We start from the raw sequence: 22,253 nt of genomic DNA on the forward strand, positions 1-22,253 counted from the left end.
GGATAGCTCTTGGAATCCAGGAACAGGAATTATCACCAGATCTCTTAAGAAAAAGAAACCAGAACTAAAAAGCCATCTCAGAATAGACAGAATATCTCTCTCCAAACCTCATACTCCCTCCTTTCCTCTCTCCTTCCTTCACCTCATTTAGAGATATATATTATGAACTTTGCAGGCTTGAGGGAGTAATCTAGACATGGGGGTTGTTATAGGTCTGGTATGGACACTATGCAGAAAATTTTGTACAATTTTTCATTGTGTCAAGAGGCTTCAAGATGTTAAATCTCTGTCTTTTTAGCCTTATCTCCTTAGGTACTCTGTATGCACACTAATTTTCCTGAATTAGTTCCACAAAACATCATGTGTATTTTCTTTTCTTTTCTGGTTTTTCTTTTCTTAACTATAAAGCACAAGTGAAAGTGTTAGTCGCTCAGTTGTGTCCAACTCTTTGTGACCCCATGGTCCCTCCATGGAACTCCCTAGGCAGGAACACTGGAGTGGGTTGCCGTTCCTTTCTCCAAGGGATCTTCCCAAACCAGGGATCAAACCGGGGTCTCCTGCTGGCAGGTGGGTTCTTTACCATCTGAGCTACTACATAAAGCACAATATATAATCAAAATCAGCAAAGTTCATAAAACATGCACATTTTAACAAGTGGTTAAAAGTACATACCCTTTTAATGATCACCCAGATCAAGAAATAGAATATTGTCAATACCACAGATGTGTTCTATGTATTTGTTCCAATTTCTACCCCTTTATGACATTTACAAGGAATCACCATCCTTCTCAGTAAGTTCCTTCTTTCTCTTTTAGTTATTCAGCCTATATTACTGAATTCTGCATAAATGAATTCATACAGTATGTATTCTTTTGTATATTGCTTCTTTCAGTTGAGATTTTGTTTTGGAGATTAATCTATTTTTTTGTTGTTAGTAGCTGTAGCTTGCTCATTTTCATTGCTATAATGTGTTTCCATTTGAATATACCTACAATTTGTTTGTCCATTTTACTGTTGATAAGTGTTTGGATTATTTCAGATTTGTAGATACTGTAAACCAAGCTGCTGTGAATATTCTTATACATATTTCCTGTCATAACAGTTTCTGTGATGTATTTACCTATGAAAGACATTGCTGTGTCATAAGGTACAAATAACGTCAATTCTATTATATAATGCTACACTGGTTTCCAAAGTGGTGCTTATTTCCACTCCCACAAGCACCATATGAAAGTTCTTACTCCACCTTCCTCAGTGCAAAGAAATAGAGGAAAACAATAGAAAAGGAAGGACTAGAGATCTCTTCAAGAAAATCAGAGATACCAAGGGAAAATTTCATGCAAAGATGGGCACAATAAAGGGCAGAAACCTAAAGGCAGGGACCTAACAGAAGCAGAAGAGATTAAGAAGTTAGAAGAAGTTGCAAGAATACACAGAAGAACTATACAAAAAAGATCTTAAATGACCCAAATAACCATGACAGTGTGGTCACTCACCTAGAGCCAGACATCCTTGAACGCAAAGTCAAGTGGGCCTTAGGAAGCATCACTATGAACAAAGCTAGTGGAGGGAACGGAATTCCAGTTGAGCTATTTCAAATCTTACAAGATGATGCTGTTAAAGTGCTACACTCAATATGCCAGCAAATTTGGAAGACTCAGCAGTGGCCACGGGACTGGAAAAGGTCAGTTTTCATTCCAATCCCAAAGAAAAGCAATGCCAAAGAATGTTCAAACTACCGCACAATTACACTCATCTCACACTCTAGCAAAGTAATGCTCAAAATTCTCCCAGCCAAGCTTCAACAGTAAGTGAACTGTGAACTTCCAGATGTTCAAGCTGGTTTTAGAAAAGGCAGAGGAACCAGAGATCAAATTGCTAACATCTGCTGGATCATCGAAAAAGCAACGGAGTTCCAGAAAAACATCTACTTCTGCTTTATTGATTACACCAAAGCCTTTAACGTGTGTGGATCACAACAAACTGTAGAAAATTCTTAAACAGATGGGAATACCAGACCACCTTACCTGCCTCCTGAGATACCCGTATGCAGGTCAAGAAGTAACAGTTAGAACCAGACATGGAACAGCAGACTGGTTCCAAATTAGGAAAGGAGTATGTCAAGGCTGTATACTGTTACCCTGCTTATTTAACTTATATGCACAGTACATCATGTAAAATGCTGGACTGGATGAAGCACGAGCTGGTATCAAGATTGCCAAGAGAAATATGAATAATCTCATATACACAGATGACACCACCATTATGGTAGAAACTGAAGAACTAAAGAGCCTCTTGATGAAAGTGGAAGAGGAGAGTGAAAAAGCTGGCTTAAAAACTCAACATTCAAAAAGCGAAGATCATGGTATCCAGTCCCATCACTTCATGACAAATAGATGGGGAAACATTGGAAACAGTGAGAGACTTTATTTTGGGGGGGGCTCCAAAATCACTGCTGATTCTGACTGCAGCCATGAAATTAAAAGACACTTGCTCGTTAGAAGAAAAGCTAGACCAACCTGTTAAAGACAGCATATTGAAAAGCAGAGACATTACTTTGCCAACAAAGGTCCATCAAGTCAAAGCTATGGTTTTCCCAGTAGTCATGTATGGATGTGAGAGTTGGACTATAAAAAGAAGCTGAGTACTGAAGAATTGATACTTTTGAACTGTGTTGAAGAAGACTCTTGAGAGTCCCTGGACTGCAAGGGGATGCAACCAGTCAATCCTAAAGGAAATCAGTCCTGAATATTCATTGGAAGGACTAATGCTGAAGCTGAAACTCCAGTACTTTGACCACCTGGTGTGAAGAACTGACTCACTGGAAAAGACCCTGATACTGGGAAAGACTGAAGATAGGAAGAGAAGGGGACAACAGAAGATAAGATGAGATGATTGGATGGCATCACCAACTCGATAAACATGAGTTTGAGCAATCTCTGGGAGTTGGTGATGGACAGGGAGGCCGGGTGTGCTGCAGTCCATGGGGTCGCAAAGAGTCAGGCACAACTGAGTAACTGAACTGTACTGAAATACTGATACCTACTACATGATTCATTTTTAAATCTGGTCAGTTGTCTTAATAACACCCTGTGTGACAACCTTTACCAGGATCAATCTCAGGGTCACACATTGTAATCAGTTATCACATCCCCTTAAACTTTTCAGACTCACTTAATCTTCACTCTTCCTTTTATTTTCTTCACCTTTCACAACTTTAGCCAGTAATTTTTAGACCAATCTTCAATCTGGTCTTCAATTTCATTATGATTAGATTTAGATGTTATAGTATTAGTGGGAATGCTACATTTTATTTATTTTTCAATCAATTTTGGTAAATTATATTTCTCAAGGAGTTTTCTTTTATCTCAATATATTGATTTATTGGTCTTAGATGAATTCAGAATAATTCTGAGAATTCTTAAAAAAATTTTCAGAATAATTATAATGAAGATGATCCAGGATCTCGGAAAAAGAATAGTGGGCAAAGATTGAGAAGATGAAATAAATGTTTACCAAAAGCCTAGAAAAACAAAAGAACAAACAAACAGAAATGAACAATACAATAGAACGAATTAATAGCAGAATAACTGAGGCAAAAGAATGGATTAGTGACCTGGAAGATAGAATGGTGGAAATCACTGCTGCAAAACAGAATGTAGAAAAAAGAATGAAAAGAAATGAAGACAGCCTAAGAGACCTCTGGGATCATACATATTGCCTTAATAATTGCCTTAAATGTAAATGGATTAAAGACACCAACCAAAAGACATAGACTGGCTGGGTAGATACAGAAATAAGACCCATAGATGTGTTGTCTACACGAGACCCACCACAGACTTACAGACTGAATGTAAGGGGATGGGAGAAGGTATTCCACACACAGCGAATTCATAAGAAAGCTGGAGTAACAATACTTACATCAGACAAAATAGACTTTAAAGCAAACAATGTTCTAAGAGACAAATAAGGACACATGATAATGATCAAGTGTTCAATCCAAGAAAAAGATATAAATTATAAGTATATATGCACCCAACATAGGAGTACCTCAATATGTAAGGCAAATACTAACAAATATAAACAGAGAAATCAACATAAGAGAATAATAGTGGGGAACTTTAAAACCCCACTTTCTCTAGACAGAAAATTAATAAGGAGCACGGACCTTAAATGACAGTTTAAATCAGTTGGATTTAATTGATATTTATAGAGTGTTTCACCCCAAAGTGGCAGACTTTACATTCTTCTCAAGTGCACATGGAACACTCTCCAGGATTGACCACATGCTGGGCCACAAGACAAGTCTTGGTAAATTTACAAAATCGAAATTATATCATTTTTTCTGTCACAAAGCTCTGTGATTAGAAATAAATCACAAGAAAATACTCTTAAAAACATAAATACGTAGCAGCTAAACAATATGCTACTCAGAAACTATTGGATCACTGAAAAACTCAGAGGAAATTAAAAAAAAACTTAGAGACAAATGAAAATGAAAGCACAATGGTCGAAAACTTATGGGATGCAGCAAAAGCTGTTCTAAGTGGAAAGTTTATGGCAATATGCAGTTGCCTCAAGAAACAAGAAAAACCTCAAACAACCTAACGTTATACTTAAAACAATTAGAGAAAGAAGGAAAAGCAAACCTATGGTTAACAGAAGAAAGGAAATCATAAAAATTAGAGCAGAAATGAATGAAATAGAGACAAAGAAAAATCTCAAAGATCAATGAAACTAAAAGTTTGTTCTTTGAAAAGATAAGCAAAATTGATAAACCTTTAGCCAGAAACCAAGAAAAAAAAAGGGAGGGAGGATTCAAATCAATTAAATTAGAAATGAAAAAGGAGAAGTTACAACTGACTCCATAGAAATATCAAGGATCATAAGAGACTACTATGAACAATTGTATGCCAATGAAATGGACAATCTAGAGGACATGCACAAGTTCTTAGAAAGGTACAGTCTCCTTAGACTGAACCAAGATGAAATAGAAAACATGAACAGACCAGTCTCAAGCACTGAAATGGAAACTGTTTTAAAAAACCTCCCAACAAACAAAAGTCCAGGCCCTGACAGCTTCACAGGTAAATTTTATCAAATGTTTATAGAAGAGTTAACACCTCTCCTTCTGAAACTGTTCTAAAAAATCACAGAGGAAGGAAAACTCCCCAGCTCATTTTATGAGGCCACCATCACTCTGAAACCAAAACCAAAGATACCACACACACACACACACACACACACATTATAATCCAGTATCACTGATGAACATAGATGCAAAAATCCTCAACAAAATACTAGCAATCTGTATCCCACAGTACATTGAAAAGATCTTACACTATGATCAAGTGGGATTCATCCCAGTGATACAAGCATTTTTCAACATCCACAAATCAATCAAGGTAATATACCACATCAACAAATTGAAGAATAAAAACTATATGATCATTTCAGTAGATGCTAGAAAAGCTTTTGATGAAATTCAGCACCCATTTATGATTAAAAAAAAAACACACTCCAGAAAGTGGGCATAGAGGGTACATAAATCAACAAAATAAAGACCATATTCTACAAACCTACAGCTAGCATCATACTCAATAGTGAAAAACTGACAGCATCCCCTCTAAGATCAGAAATAAGACCAGAATGTCCACTCTCGCCTCTTTTATTCAACATAGTTTTGGAAGTCCTAGCTATAGTAATCAGAGAAGAAAAAGTAAGGGGAATCTAAATTGGAAAAGAAGAAGTTAAACTATCAGTATTTGCAGATGACATGATACTATACATAGATCCTAAAAATGCTACCAGAAAACTACTTAAACTCATCAATGAATTTGGTAAATTTGCAGGTTACAAAATTAATACACAGAAATCTGTTGCATTTCCCTACACTAACAATGAAAAATCAGAAATTCAGGAAGCAATTCCATTTACCATTGCATCAAAAAGAATAAAATACCTGGGGATAAATCTACCTAAGGATACAAAAAGCCTGTACTCTGAAAACTGTGAGATACTGATGGAAGAAATCAAAGAAGACATAAACAGATGGGAAGATACACCATATTTTTGGATTGCAAGAATCAATATTGTCAAAATGACTATAGTACCCAAGGCAATCTACAGATTCAACACAATCCCTATCAAGTTACCAATAGCATTTTTCACAGAACTAGAACAAAAAAAAAATCTCAAAATTTGTATGGAGGCACAAAAGATCCCAAATAGCCAAAGCAAGCTTAAAAAATGGAGCTGGAGAAATCAGGCTCCCTGGCTATACTACAAAGTTGCAGTCATCAAAACAGTATGGTACTGGCACAAAACTAGAAATATAGATCAATGGAACAGGATAGAAAATGCAGAAATAACCCCATTCACCTGTGGTCAGTTAATTGATGATGAAGTATGTTGGAAAGACAGTCTCTTCAACAAATGGTGCTGGGAAAATTGGACAATACATATTTTAAAAAATGAAGTTAGATCATTTTGTGTATGTATAGAACATATACAAAGATAATCTCAAAATGGATTAAAGACCTAAATGTGAGATCAGACACTGTAAAACTCCTAGAGGAAAGCATAGGCAGAACATACTCTGGCATAAATCACAGCAGTATCTTTTTCAGTCCATTTCCCAGAATAATGGGAATAAAAACAAATGGGACCTACTTAAACTCAAAAGCTTTTGCACAGCAAAGGAAACAATAAACAAAATGAAAAGACAACCCATAAATTGGGAGAAAATATTTGCAAATGATGTGACAGATAATCACGATGGTGTGATCACTCACCTAGAGCCAGACATCCTGGAATGTGAAGTCAAGTGGGACTTAGGAAGCATCACTACGAACAAAGCTAGTGGAGGTGATCGAATTCCAGTGGAGCTATTTCAAATCCTGAAAGATGACCCTTTGAAAGTGTTGCACTCAATATGCCAGCAAGTATGGAAAACTCAGCAGTGGCCACAGAACTGGAAAAGGTCAGTTTTCATTCCAATCCCAAAGAAAGGCAATGCCAAGGAATGCTCAAACTACCGCACAATTGTACTCATCTCACACGCTAGTAAAGTAATGCTCAAAATTCTCCAAGCCAGGCTGCAGCAATACATGAATCGTGAACTTCCAGATGTTCAAGCTGGTTTTAGAAAAGGCAGAGGAACCAGAGATCAAATCGCCAACATCTGATGGATCATTGAAAAAGCAAGAGAGTTCCAGAAAAACATCTATTTCTGCTTTATTGACTATGCCAAAGCCTTTGACTGTGTGGATCACAATAAACTGGAAAATTCTGAAAGAGATGAGTATACCAGACCACTTGACCTGCCTCTTGAGAAACCTGTATGCAGGTCAGGAAGCAATAGTTAGAACTGGACATGGAATAACAGACTGGTTCCAAATAGGAAAAGGAGTACATCAAGACTGTATATTGTTACCCTGCTTATTTAACTTCTGTGCAGAGTACATCATGAGAAACGCTGGGCTGGAGGAAGCACAAGCTGGAACCAAGATTGCTGGGAGAAATATCAATAACCTCAGATATGCAGATGACACCACCCTTATGACAGAAAGTGAAGAACTAAAGAGCCTCTTGATGAAAATGAAAGAGGAGAGTGAAAAAGTTGACTTAAAGCTCAACATTCAGAAAACGAAGATCATGGCATCCAGTCCCATCACTTCATAGGAAATAGATGGGGAACAGTGGAAACAGTGGCTGACTTTATTTTTCTGGGCTCCAAAATCACTGCAGATGGTGATTGCAGCCATGAAATTAAAAGACTCTTACTCCTTGGAAGGAAAGTTATGAACAACCTAGACAGCATATTAAAAAGCAGAGACATTACTTTGCCAACCAAGGTCCATCTAGTCAAGGCTATGGTTTTTCCTGTGGTCATGTATGGATGTGAGAGTTGGACTATAAAGAAAGCTGAGCGCCGAAGAATTGATGCTTTTGAACTGTGGTGTTGGAGAAGACTCTTGAGAGTCCCTTGGACTGCAAGGAGATCCAACCAGTCCATTCTAAAGGAGATCAGTCCTGGGTGTTTATTGGAAGGACTGATGCTGGGAGGGATTGGGGGCAGGAGGAGAAGGGGACGACTGAGGATGAGATGGCTGGATGGCATCACCAACTCAACGGATGTGAGTTTGGGTGTACTCCAGGGGTTGGTAATGGACAGGGTGGCCTGGTGTGCTGCGGTTCATAGGGTCGCAAAGAGTCGGACACGACTGAGCGACTGAACTGAACTGAACTGAACTGATAAGGGATTAATCTCCAGATTTACAAAGTTTGTGATGCTTAACAGCATCAAAACCAACAGAACACTCAAAAAATGGACAGAAGACCTGAATAGATATTTCTCCAAAGAGGACATATAGATGGCCAGCAGACTCATGAAGAGATGTTCAACGCTGCTGGTTATTAAGGAAATGCCAGTCAAAGCTGCAGTGAGATACCACCTCACACTGGTCAGAATGGCTATCATCAAAAAACTGACAAAAAATAAATGCTGGGGAGGGCATGGAGAGTAGGGAACCCTCTTACACTGTTGGTGGGAATGTAAATTGGTATAGCCACTATGGAGAACAGTATGAAGTTTCCTTAAAAAACTAAATATAGAGCTACTATTGGAAAAGACTCTGATGCTGGGAGAGATTGGGGACAGGAGGAAAAGGGGACGACAGAGGATGAGATGGCTGGATGGCATCACTGACTCAATGGACGTGAGTTTGAGTGAACTCAGGCAGATGATGATGGACAGGGAGGACTGGCGTGCTGTGATTCATGGGGTCGCAAAGAGTCGGACATGACTGAGCAACTGAACTGAAATATAGAACTACCGTATGACCCTGCAGTCCCACTCCTCCTCAACATGTATCAGGAGCAAAACATGATTTGAAATGATATATGCACTCCAGTGTTCATTGCAGCACTGTTTACAATAGCCAAGACATGGAAGCAACCTAAATGTCCATTGACAGAGGAATGGACAAAGAAGATGTGGTGTTGCTGGGCATACACACTGAGAAAACCAGAATTGAAAGAAACACATGTACCCCAGTGTTCATTGCAGCACTGTTTACAATAGCTAGGACATGGAAACAACCTAGATGTCTATCAGCAGACGAATGGATAAGAAAGCTGTGTTACATCTACACAATGGACTATTACTCAGCTATAAAAAGAACATATTTGAATCAGTTCTAATGAGGTGGACCAAACTGGAGCCTATTACACCGAGTGAAGTAAGTCAGAAAAACACCAATACAGTATATTAATGCATATATATGGAATTTAGAAAGATGGTAACGATGACCCTATATATGAGACAGCAAAAGAAACACAGATACAAAGAACAGACTTTTGAACTCTGTGGGAGAATGCGAGGGTGGGATGATTTGAGAGAATAGCTTTGAAACATATATATTATCATATGTGAAATAGATCCCCAGTCCAAGTTCGATGCATGAAACGGTACTCAAGGTCGGTGCACTGGGATGACCCTGAGGGATGGAATGGGGAGGGAGGTGGCAGGGGGGTTCAGGATCGGGGACACATGTACAGCCATGGCTGATTCATGTCAATGTATGGCAAAACCCACCACAATATTGTAAAGTAATTAGCCTCCAATTAAAATAAATTAATTTTTTAAAAAAGATGTGGTATGTATATACAATGAAATATTATTCCATTAAAAAGAATGAAATAAGGCCATTTGCAGCAACATGGGTGAACCTAGACAGTGTCATACTGAGTGAAGTAAGTCAGACAGAGAAGGATAAATATCATATGGCATCCCTTATATGTGGAATCTAAAAATAAATGATACAAATGAACTTACTTACAAAACAGAAAGAGACTCGCAGATTTAGAAAACGAATTTATGGTTGCCTAGAGGAAGGGATAGTTAGGGAGTTGGGAAGGTCATGAACACACTGCTATATTTAAAATGGGTAACCAACAAGGACATGGAAATCTCAACATTATATGCCAGTCTGGTTGGGAGGGAGGTTTGGGGGAGAGTGGGTTCATGTGTATAGATGGCTGATTCCCTTCTCTGTTCACCTGAAACTGCTGCTCCTAAGTCGCTTCAGTCGTGTCTGACTCTGTGCGACCCCATAGACGGCAGCCCACCAGGCCACCAGGCTCCACCGTCCCTGGGATTCTCCAGGCAAGAACACTGGAGTTCTAGGAGGTCTTCTAGGTCTTCATAGAACTGATCAACCTTCAGTTTCTTCAGCATCAGTGGTGGCGGCAGAGACTTGAATTACTGTGATGTTGAATGGTTTGCCTTGGAAACAAACAGACATCATTCTGTTGTTTTTGAGATTGCACCCAAGTGCTGCATTTCAAACTCTTTTGTTGATTATGAGGGTTACTCCATTACTTCTATGGGATTCTTGCCCACAGTAGTAGATATAATGGTCATCTGACTTAAAGTCACCCATTTCTGTCCATTTTAGTTCACTGATTCCTAAGATCTCAGTGTTTATTTACTCTTGTCATCTCCTACTTGACCACGTCCAATTTCCCTTGATTCTTGGACCTAACTTTCCAGGTTCCTATACAATGCTGTTCTTTACAGCATCGGATTCTACTTTCATCAGCAGGCACATTCACAGCTGAGTGTTGTTCCCACTTTGGCCCTGCTGCTTCGTTCTTTCTGGAGCTATCAGTAGGTGTCCTCTGCTCTTTCTCAGTAGCACATTGGACAGCTTCAGACCTAGGGGACTCATCTTCTGGTGTCATATCTTTTTGCCATTTTGTACAGTTCATGGGGTTTTCACGGCAGGTATACTGGGGTGGTTTACCATTCCCTCCTCCGGTGTATCACATTTTGTCAGAACCCTCCACTGTGACCCGTCCATCTTCGGTGGCCATGCTTGGCATGCCTCATATCGTCACTGAGTTACACAAGCCTCTTCACCATGACAAGGCAGTGATCCATGAAGGGGTTTCAGGAAATAAGTCTAACCAAAAGTGAACTTTGTTTTTATCCAATATGTACTTTTTAAAGGGCTAATTTTTTCTTAAATTATTTCTGAACATTTTACATGGAAACTTTGTAATGTGCCTCATGGTTCCCTACCTTCTGAAGTAGAGTGTACGGAACCTAAGTTAGCCTTTTGAAAATGAGTTAGTTATCATTATGCATCTTGTGTAGGGAGGCATTTTTGTTTCAGCATCAAGTTTCTTTTAGCTCATATACTTACATACACTTAATGCCTCTGTACACAATCTATATTCTGTAACTCTCCTTTTCCCTTGGTTCATTTGCTCTTTTAATGTACTGTGGAATGAGAAACCAGGTAACTTAAATCACTTAAAATTGTATCTAATAGTAAGCATAAATCAATTTTGTATAAAAAGTGGACTCTAAAGTATCCTACTGTGAGCATAATGCAAGAATGCAAAGAATATTGTTCAGTAAACATTTGTGAGATGTGTTTTTTCTTCAGGGCAACATAAATAATACATCACATATTTAGACTCTACACTAATAGTTAGACTCTAACTTGGATGTGGATGTATAAGATTATTTTTAATAATATGTTTTAATAATAATGTATATTAAAATATTTTGATATAAAATTATGTAAATGTTATATTTAATACAATAATATTACATTTATGTTAATAAACATTCTATTTAATAATGTTTTAATAATTTAAAATTAGTGAAATATATTTAATAATATATTTAATAAAATATAAGCATTATATTTAATAATTTAATATTATATTGACAATAAAGTATATTTTAATAATTATTTGCTAAATAGTTATTGAATAATTAAATTCTGTTTAATAAGATATTATATTTAATAAATATTCAATTATTTATTGAATGATATTTAATAAAATAATTTACTTTATAATTAATTTTAATAACTGTAATAAACATAGTTACACTGATAAATACTGGTTAAAATTGTCATAATAAACATTATTTAGCACTATAAGCAACATATTAGGATGAACACAGATAAACATTTAATTCTGTAAAGCACTGTAAACACCCATTTTGAACCCTTGAAGGCTTTTTTTTTTTTTTTAACTTCCTGGTTAAATTTTGACTAGTTGATGTTTCCAAATGAGTAGATTCTTCAGGGTACATACTCAAAACTTCTTTTACAATCATGTATGCATGCTAAGTCACTTTAGTCGTGTCCGACTCTTTGTGACCCCATGGACTGTAGCCCACCAGGCTCCTCTGCCCATGGGATTCTCCAGGCAAGAATACTGAAGTGGGTTGCCATGCCTTCCTTCAGGGGATCTTCCTGACCCAGGGATCAAACCTGCATCTCTAATGTCTCCCACATTGGCAGGTGGGTTCTTTACCACTAGGGCCACCTGGGATGCCCACAACTATGTATACCAGAGTATTAATATCTATTACTCATATCCTGAGTTTGAATTTGTAAATTTAACATTTTTTCTATAATGCCTTTTGCCCAGAACTAAGCTGTGTTGCCGTCAGGTGGCAGTGATGCCTTAGTCATGGCCTCGGTATAGTCACCAGCCTTATTCATCACGTGTTGCCACTGCATGATAATCAGGGCAAGAGGAAGTTTAGACCAGAACTTCCATCTGGGCTCAGAGAGGAAAGGGAAGAAAAGACTTGCTGGCAATAGGGAGTCTTAATGCAGAAGGGAAGAGCTCAGTGGTTGGAGCACAAGACAACACTTTCTCTCGAGCCCTTATTTGAAAACCCAGGTGTGTCACGGGCCAGCTCTGTTGTCTTGGCCAAGTAATTAACTTCTTTCTGCCTATTTTCTCAGTTGTTAAATGAAAATATGTTCACTTCATAGGGTTTTCATATGGTTTAAATCAAAGAACGAGGGTGGCTGCTGTCCAGAAATGATGGCTCTTATCGTAGCAGTCTGAGAAGGCAGGCCCAGCTGCAGCCGCAGATCACTTCAGGCTGGATTTCTTCACACTTTATAGCCCTCAGGAAAACCTCTCTGACAGACAGGCAAATGGTTTTCCTTATCTCTCCGCTAGTGTTGGAGAGCAAGAAGTGGCAGTTGCAGCATTTGAAGTGAAGACACAGTTACATCCTTCCCTCACAGACGCCTCCCCTTGTCCCTCTGAAGATCCTGTCTCACCAACTCAGGGAGATAGGCTGAGGAAATCAGAAACTTAACTGGCTGTATCTTGATGACGAACAAAACATTTCTCCAATTCATTGTGTATTTAAAACCAAAGAACCTCAAGTCTTCTTTCCCTTTAGAAAAAAGTTTCAATGTAATGTAATTCCTAGCTATAATCTGATTTCTCTCTCTTCCACGTACCCTTCAAACAAAATATATTTTCCGTGCCCTTACTGGTGCTTCAGTTGCTGTCCATAGCTGACAAAGCCTTTGAGTAATTAGAAATGAAAAGGTCAAAATACGACTATGATGGAAGAAATACTCAACTAGATTTGACGAGTATTTACGAAGCGCTTGCTTTTATAACATACCAAGATATATTTTAGATAGATAGCAAAGATCATCCCAAACATAGCTCCTACTCTAAAGAATATCACACATTAAGAGGGGAGACAATTCACATAAACAATTATTTTAAGGAAAAATGTGGTGAATGCTACAATGGTAATTGTCATAGCTTATATTTACATATACCTTCCAGTTTAAAAAAGAAATATCAAACATGTAATTATGCTTACTCTTCACAATAACCCTGTATGTAGACTAAGTATTAAGTGTAATTGAAAGCAAGTCATCGAGGCTCCTAACGTGAAATGCCTGAGGTCACAGTGTCAGTGAGTCCACCTGTCAGCTCACCTGACGTGTCCTGGGCTGCCTGGCACACAGCATGGAGCAGGAGCTAGGTGGTCCTACTGTTTTTTCGTGTGCTGGGCACTCTTCTTGGTGTGAGGGACAGAATCCCCATCTTCAAGGAGGATGAATGGTGAATCCATAATGTAAGCCGAAGTTTCTTACTCTGCATTCTGTTCTTTAACTCATGCAGTAAGTACCAACATACAGAGGTTTGGCAACACTGAGGAGAGAGGTTAATCATGGGGGTGGTTATGGGGGCCCTTGAGGAGGGTGTTTTTCTTCCTATCACCTAAAACCTCATGACTTGTTAGATGCTTCGTGTTATTCATACTCCCTTTTGGAATTTTTCAGGTGCGCAGGTTTTCTGAGGCCTTCTTTTGTTTTGAACATCCAAGAGAAGCTGCCATTGCATACCAGGAACTTCAGTGAGTAGCACAAATCCAAAGTTTAAATGATTTTGTCTCCTTTTATATAAGATATCATCTCAGAATTTATCATGACGGAATATACAATATTTACAGCAAAAGAAATGAGAATTTGAAGTTCAGAAACCTCCTGTTTAGTCAGATGTGTTTAATCTTGTGAATTGCTTCACGAAAGACCCCTGCCTTCCGTAAAGGATCACATTGCACTATTATCCCATCCCACACATGAGATCTACCCATCCCACAAGGCCCTGGCTCCAGCCTTCCATTTGGTCATCTAGTTGTATCTCTATTTTCACAGGTCAGAATCTCTTACATTTACGATTATGTATTGCAGGTTCTCAAAAGTAGTCTGACTGGCACTTCTTGCCGTTATGTAAAAGATTTATAATTCAAATATCCAGAGTAGATGCCTTCCTTTTTCCCTACTGAGTATTTTTAGATCTGGTTTTCTTTGGCTTTAAAGAATATTTTGAGGACATTATGCTGAGTGAAAAGAAGTGAGACATAAAAGAATAAATTATATATGATTCTGTTTATATGAAGTTCTGGAACACATAAAACTAAGGTGAAGTAAAGTCAGGACAGTGCTTGTCTTGGTGTTGACTTGGGCTGAGAGTTTGCCTGGGATGACAGAATACTCTAGACAGGTGGAAATGTTCTGATTGTGTGTCCACTTATCAGAACCATACAGCTAAGGTGTATTTGTTTCAGTGCCTGTGAACTGTACCACAAAAGAGAACTGTAAATAATCATAGGGTGTGTGAGTGGAGGTCCAGACAAAGCAAGAGGGAAAATCCTCATTGTTGAAGCTGATGGGATTATTATGCTATTCTGTGTACTTTGATTTGTTTAGGAAATTTTTCATAAGAAAAAGTTTTTTAAAAAAACTTTTATATTAGAAAAATATATACCTTTTAAAAAATAGCTGTTGTGTTTATCAGTATATGTTAAGTAAGCAGTAGGAACGGAACACTTTTTTTCAACATTATCATCAAATCATTAGTAGGCATTTGAGCTTTTGGTCTTTCTCTTCTATGATGTTCTCAGCTAATTAGGAAGTGCATATATATTAAGTACAGATAAAGCACTTTGAAATAACATTTGTCAGTAAACCATAATTTTTATAAGTCAATAATTTTCATTGTAGCAGTTTTTATCTCTGAGCAAGGAACTCCTTTGTCAGGTGCTTATGTCTTGAGTGGTGGGGAGCACACGACTGATGAGGGGATGGTGCCTGGGGGACTATGAGGTGGAGCTGGTGTGATTATCTCGGTTGCAGTCTGACGTGAGACATGTTTTTCAGTGCTCAGAGTCATCTCCAGATGTGCACCGCTATCAAAAACACTTCCTTCTGCAGCTCTCTCCCACCCCTGCCTATTGAATGTAGTGAATTAGATGGAGATCTCAATTCGTTACCTATTATCTTTGAAGATAGGTATTTAGATTCAGTTACTGAAGGTAAGTGTAATCTAACTATAATATGTAAGCTATGTGTCATTGGCAGTATATTCTACCTACTATACATAAAGCCATTCCTTAATGTGGGACTTTTTTCCACCTCCAGTTTTATTTATTTTTGAGGATATTAGAAAGTTATAGTCAGAAAAAGTAGTCTTAATCATATAAGTTCTTACACCTTGTTTTAAATCTGAATTTCTTTTTCTTTGGATAAAAGACTTAGATGCACCCTGGATGGGAATTCAGAGTCTTCAGAGATCAGAGTCCAGTAGAATGGATAAATGTGAGACTGAAGAAAGCGCTCTAGCTGGACTTTCCAGCCCAGAGTTGAAAGTCAGACCTGCTGGGACCTCCAGTTTTTGGTCTACAGAAGGTGAAAAGCAGCTAACAAAGTCTCTAAAAGGAAAGAATGAAGAATCAAATAAATCCAAGGTTAAGGTTACTAAGCTCATGAAAACAATGAAACCTGAAAACACAAAAAAATTAATAAAACAGAACTCTAAGGATTTGGTGGTTTTGGTAGGCTACAAATGCTTGAAAAATACAGCATCAAATGATCTCTTTAAAAGCTTTGAAGGCAACCCTACACATAGTCAGAAGGAAGGTCTGGACCCCACAATATATGGATATAATTTTGATCCAAAGACCTACATCAGACAGACAAGTCAAAAGGAAGCTAGCTATTTGCCAGCTAATACAGAAAGAACTGAACAAAAGTCTCCAGATATTGAAAATATGCAACCAGACCTGTTTGATCCTTTGAACTCTGGCAGCCTAAATGTTTGTGCAAATTTGTCCATTTCAGGTAAACTTGGTATCTCCCAGGATGATAGTGAAATTGCACAAGTGGAACACAGTGTGGCATCCAGAAGCTCATCAGACGATTGCCATGATCGTCAGTCTGCCCCCACTTCAGGAGTTAGGACAATTGAAGTTAAGCCGTGTAATAAAGACTATTTCAGTGGAGAGAAAGTAACTATTAAAATAGGACCTTGGACAGAGCTTCAACAAGATGAAATATTTGTGGATAATTTACAACTGCCCAACTTTGAGTCCTTAGACTCTAACAGTAAATCTAGACCTATGGAAATAACACTTGAAAAGGAAGCTTTGCAGGAAGCTAAGTGTCGTTCTGTTGGAGAATCGTTAGCTAAGTTAAGAAATAATCAACCTACTTCTACAAGAGAATACCACCTTGTAGTGAGTGGAGATGCCATTAAGTTACCAGACATTAGTGCCACGTGTGCCTCATCTCGGTTCTCAGACTCAGGTGTGGAAAGTGAACCAAGTTCTGTTGCAGCGCATCCAAACCCTGACATAGTCTTTGAAACTGTACCAGGGCAGGGTCTTTACATCAGTGAGAGGTTGTTTCCTCAGCTTTTGATGAAGCCTGACTGTAATGTAAAGTTTTCACTAGGCAGTCACTGTACTGAGAGCACAAGTGCTTTCAGTGAGATCCAGTCGTCCTTAACCTCCATAAATTCTCTGCCTTCTGATGACGAGCTGTCACCTGATGAAAATCCTAAGAAATCTGCTGTATCTGAATGTCACCTAAGTGATAGCAAAACTGTGTTAAATCTAGGAACAACTGATGTGCCAAAATGTGACGATAGGAAAAAGTCAAGTATTATTTTGCAGCAGCAGAGTGTCATATTTTCAGGGCATTCGGACAGTGAAACTATAGAAATACATTCCTTAAATTCAAGCATTAAAGACCCTTTACAATTTGCTTTTTCAGATGAAGATACTTCCAGTGATGTGAAAAATAGTTGCAGCTCCAAACCTAACTTGGACACTGTGTGTAAAGACTCCCAGAGTCCTGATAAATCCAGTGACTCTGTAGGAACCACAGTTCCATTAAGTTTAGAACTGGCTTGTTCAGGCACCCCTTGTGTCATTTCAGGTTCCGTTTCCACCAGGGCAGATAGCAGTGGAGATAGAACTGTGAAAAGAAAAAACAGCGATGCATTAAATCCCAAACAAATGTGTTCAGAAGCCCCTGCAGTTAAAGATGAAACTTACCTGAGTACAGGTGATGCTTTTTCAGCCAGTCCTGATATGGTAAAGCAAGGGCTTGTGGAAAATTATTTTGGCTGTCAAAGCAGTACGGATGTTTCTGACATGTGCGCTATTAGCTACAGCCATTCAGTTAGCCCTCAGAAAGAAACTTCTGGAAAAGAAATGAGTAGTCCTCAGCGGGATCAGGGTAAAGATGAGGAAGAGGAAGAGCAGGATCAACAAATGGTTCAAAATGGGTATTATGAAGAGGCAGATTACTCCGCTCTGGAGGCTGCAGGAGATGCCCACTGTGCAGACGGAGCTGCCCTGGGAGAAGAAAGACTTGCCAAGCCTGAAAGACTGGCCGGCGACTATCTGAGGGATGGCATCGCCGTGCCTACTGTCTGTACTTCTGGCTGTCTGTCCTTCCCGTCTGCACCACGAGAGTCCCCTTGTGGCGTTAAGTACTCTTCTAAGAGTAAGTGTGACGCTGTTACCAAGCAGCCGAGCAGCGCCTCCCACAGCTGCACCTCGTCGCTGTCCTGGTACGAAAACTCGCCAAAGCCTCAGATACAAGCGTAAGTAGTGGAGCGCGACGGCACGTGCTGCCAGAGAGGGAACATGTGTATATCTTTCTCTGGAAACATGCATATTTCACGTTCTCTGACTTCTGTAATACAGAAAGTATTTCTTTGATTAGCTGTCCAAAATGGAGAAGTGAACTCAGTATGCTGCCTGAGACAGACCTATAGGTTCCTGTATGATTGTCCTGTTCTGTAGGCTACACATCCCTGATATAAGTTTTCATCGGTAGTTGTGTGGTAAAAGTGTGGAATAGTTGAGCTTAAAACCCTTTTTTCCCCATCATTTCTCCCCCATTTACTCCCAGACAGAAGTTAGGTTTTATAAGGACATCTAGCAATTAAGGACAATATTAGATAATTACTAGAAACTTCGTCAGCCTACCAGACTCAGATTGCCTCAGCTAAGTCAGTGGTTCCAGAATTGAGATTTAATGGTCCAGTTAAAAAAAAAATCCAGAAAAATTTGAAGATGGCATAGATTTACTAGTATGGCACAGTTGTCTACTACCGTACTCCAAATGGAATTGTAATCCCTAGAGTAAAATGTCTAGGTTTGTCTACTGTAGTTTTTTAAGTTCCCAGATTATTCTGATATGTGCACATAAGTGAGATCCATGGCGCCTATAGCTAGTGAACCCACTAAGATGAGAATTTATTGTTATTCAGTCAGTCAGCCATGTCCAACTCTTTGTGACCCCACAGACTACACCACGCCAGGCTTCCCTGTCCTTCGTGATCTTCCAGAGTTTGCTCAAACTCATGTCCATTGAGTTGGTGATGCCATCCAACCATCTCGTCCTCTGTCGTCCCCTTCTCTTGCCTTCAATCTTTCCCAGCTTCAGGTTATTTTCCAGTGAGTTGGCTCTTTGCATCAAGTGGCCTCAGTATCAGAGCTTCAGCTTCAACATTAGTCCTCCAAGGAATATTCAGGATTGATTTCCTTTAGGATTGATTGATTTCACCTCTTGGAAGGAACTCTCAAGAATCTTTTCCAGCACTACAGTTGGAAAGCATCAGTTCTTCAGTGCTCAGCCTTCTTTATGGTCCAATTCTCACAGCCATATATGACTTTACAGACCTTAGTCGGCAAAGTGATGTCTTTGCTTCTTAATATTGCTGTCTAGATTTGTCATAGTTTTTCTTCCAAGGAGCAAGCATCTTTTAATTTCATGGCTGCAGTCACCATCTGCAGTGATTTTGGAGCCCAATAAAATAAAGTCTGTCACTGTTTTCATTGTTTCCCCATCTGTTTGCCTTGAAGTGATAGGACTGGATACCATGATCTTAGTTTTTTGAATGTTGAGTTTTAAGTCAGTTTTTTCACTCTCTTTTGCCTTCATCAAGAGGCTTTTTAGTTCCTCTTCACTTTATGCTGTAAGGGTGATGTCATCGGCATATCTGAGGATATGGATATTTTCCCAGCGATCTTAATTCCAGCTTGTCCTTCATCCAGCCTGGCATTTTGCATGTTGTACTCGGCATAGAAGCTAAATAAGCAGGGTGACAATATATAGCCTTAACATACGTCATTCCCAATTTTGAACCAGGTGAGAAGAGTCTACTGAATTATAATGTGCTAGGAGGGGGCTTCCCTGGTAGCTCAGCAATGAAGAGTCCACTTACCAATGCAGGAGACACGGGTTCAATCCTCGGGTCCAGAAGATCCCCTGGAGAAGGAAATGGCAAACCACTCCAGTATTCCCTGAGGAATCTCATGGACAGAGGAACCTGGCAGGCTATAGTCCATGGGTTTACAAAGAACTGGACACAAAGTGACTAAACAAGGACAGATGTGCTAGGAAGTTAAAGGTTGTTCCACCTCCTGGCAGCTCAGTCTCTTTCTGAATCAAACATGAAAGCAGTATTCTTCACCCAGTGTGTCCCCCTCAGTTTAGTGTTCAGCAGCTTACTTGAGTTTTACTTTCATCAGCCCAAATGATATAATATTAAAATAGTTCATAATTTTTCATGTTCTCAATCCCCAAGTTGAATAGATATGTTTGTGCCAATTTTATTTAATCACATCCCCCCTTAGTTCTATTCCTTTTTACTGATATTTTTAGAGAAAAATACAAATAAATCTACTAAATATAATATCTGCCGTTCTCACCAGTACACTGTGTAGAATAGTGCCTTTTTTCCCATTTATGTAAGATTAAAAAGGAGCAAGGGACTTCCCAGGTAGCTCAGCTGGTAAAGAATTTGCCTGCAATGCAGGAGACCCTGGTTCAAAACTTGGGTCGAGAAGTTCCCCTGGAGGAGAGCATGGCAACCCACTCCACTATTCTTGCCTGGAGAGTCCTCATGGACAGAGGAGTCTGGCAGGCTATAGTCCATAGGGTCGCAAAGATTCGGACATGACTGAGTGACTAAGCACGTATAGCACAAAAAGGAGCAAGGAGGGTAAGATTTGGTCACAGGATCAGCATCAGACTGTTACTCTTTGTGGTACTTCTCCCAGCTTTTCTATGCATACAATATAAAGTTCTGTAAAAAGCATAACTCCATTCCTAATATTTTCTAGTGGATTTCAAATTTAAAAAAATATTTTTAAGTGATGTCAGGGTGTAATTACTCATTGTATTTAATCAGAGTATGTACTAAAAAACAGGGATTGAACCCAGGTCTCCTGCATTGCAGGCAGATTCTTTATGAGCTGAGCCACCAGGGAAGCCCTAGTAAAGAAAATCACTGTGTAATTTCTAAATCATTTAGGTGATCCCACATATTTTTGTATTTTAAAATCAAGTATTTCTGGGTTTCCTTTTCTGTAGTTCTCTAAATTCAGCAGATTATCTTTTTGGTTCTAAAAACTGAATGTAATTCTTAGTAAAGAATATCTTTTATAACATTTTGCTCTAGCTTCCTTCAGGCAAAAGATGAATTGAAGCAACTTAAACTCCCCGGGTTCATGTACAGCGATGTTCCTCTGCTGGCATCTTCAGTCCCTTATTTTTGCGTGGAGGAGGAGGAGGAGGACCATTGTGAAAATGGAGTGCATCTCATTGTCTGTGTGCACGGCCTAGACGGTGTGTAACATCTGTGGATATAACCCGTACCAACTCAATATCTTCTTTTCCTAGTAGATCTCATTTGGTTCTATTTAATCATTGACCTGAAGAAAGATTTCTAAATTGCTGATATTAATTACTATCTTAAATACATTCTAAAGCAGAGGTATGTTTAATTTTGCTGAGTATAATATTAGACTTTTTTAAAGCAAATTTTCCTTGGAATTGATATCCACATGCCGACATTTTGCTTATATTAACTTGGGGTTTTCTGTCTGCTCTCTTACTGTTATTTGCATTAGCTGTCACTCATGGCAATCATTTTGTCTCCCTTTGGTTGTCTTTCTGCTAATGTCTAACTTGGTGCTTTAAACTTTATGGATAAGAAAAATCAATACCTAAGAATAAAAGATTCACTGATTAATTAGGGTATAATTTAAATTCTTAATACCCGTTTTTACTTGCTCTAATTTTAAGACAGCTATTTTGGTTATTCAGCAGCCTATTTTCCTTGGTTAGGAACTGCGTTGGAAGATACCAGATATCTCTAGACTAGCAGAGTCAAGTCAAGTGAGGTCGCTCAGTCGTATCCGACTGTTTGCGACCCCATGGACTGTAGCCTGCCAGGCTCCTCTGTCCATGGGATTTTCCAGGCAAGAATACTGGAGCGGGCTCTGTTATAATGTGGTTCTGTAATAGCAAAGTAACAAAAGATTTTATGGATTATAAAAATGCTCAAGTGAAGTCTCCCAGTCGTGTCCAATTCTTTGCGACTCCACAGACTCCGTAGACTCCTGCCAGGCTCCTCTGTCCATGGGATTTTCCAGGCCAGAATACTGGAGTGGGTTGCCATTTCCTTCTCCAGGGGATCTTCCCAACACAGGGATCCAACTCCAGTTTCCCTCACTGCAGGCAGACTCTTTACTGTCTGAGCCACCACAGGTCTAAACTAGTAAATTCTCATTAAATTGGATATTTTTAATAAAAAAA

General features: G+C 38.9%; 1 protein-coding gene across 4 annotated transcripts in view; it reads left to right on the top strand.

Annotated features, from left to right (window-relative positions):
• The window catches only part of FAM135A (family with sequence similarity 135 member A), a 152,792-nt gene that overhangs the window by 107,939 nt on the left and 22,600 nt on the right, over positions 1 to 22,253 (top strand). For 3 of the 4 annotated variants that reach the window (XM_018058818.1, XM_018058817.1, XM_018058816.1), the window contains 4 exons: positions 14,136 to 14,209; positions 15,516 to 15,670; positions 15,888 to 18,246; positions 21,115 to 21,281. In XM_018058818.1, the coding sequence (XP_017914307.1) occupies positions 14,136 to 14,209; positions 15,516 to 15,670; positions 15,888 to 18,246; positions 21,115 to 21,281 (2,755 nt within the window). The remainder of the gene's footprint in view (positions 1 to 14,135; positions 14,210 to 15,515; positions 15,671 to 15,887; positions 18,247 to 21,114; positions 21,282 to 22,253) is intronic. The other variant, XM_018058820.1, reaches the window with a different exon arrangement.

This window comes from Capra hircus, chromosome 14 (assembly GCF_001704415.2).
Source record: "Capra hircus breed San Clemente chromosome 14, ASM170441v1, whole genome shotgun sequence".
Lineage (NCBI taxonomy): Eukaryota > Metazoa > Chordata > Mammalia > Artiodactyla > Bovidae > Capra > Capra hircus.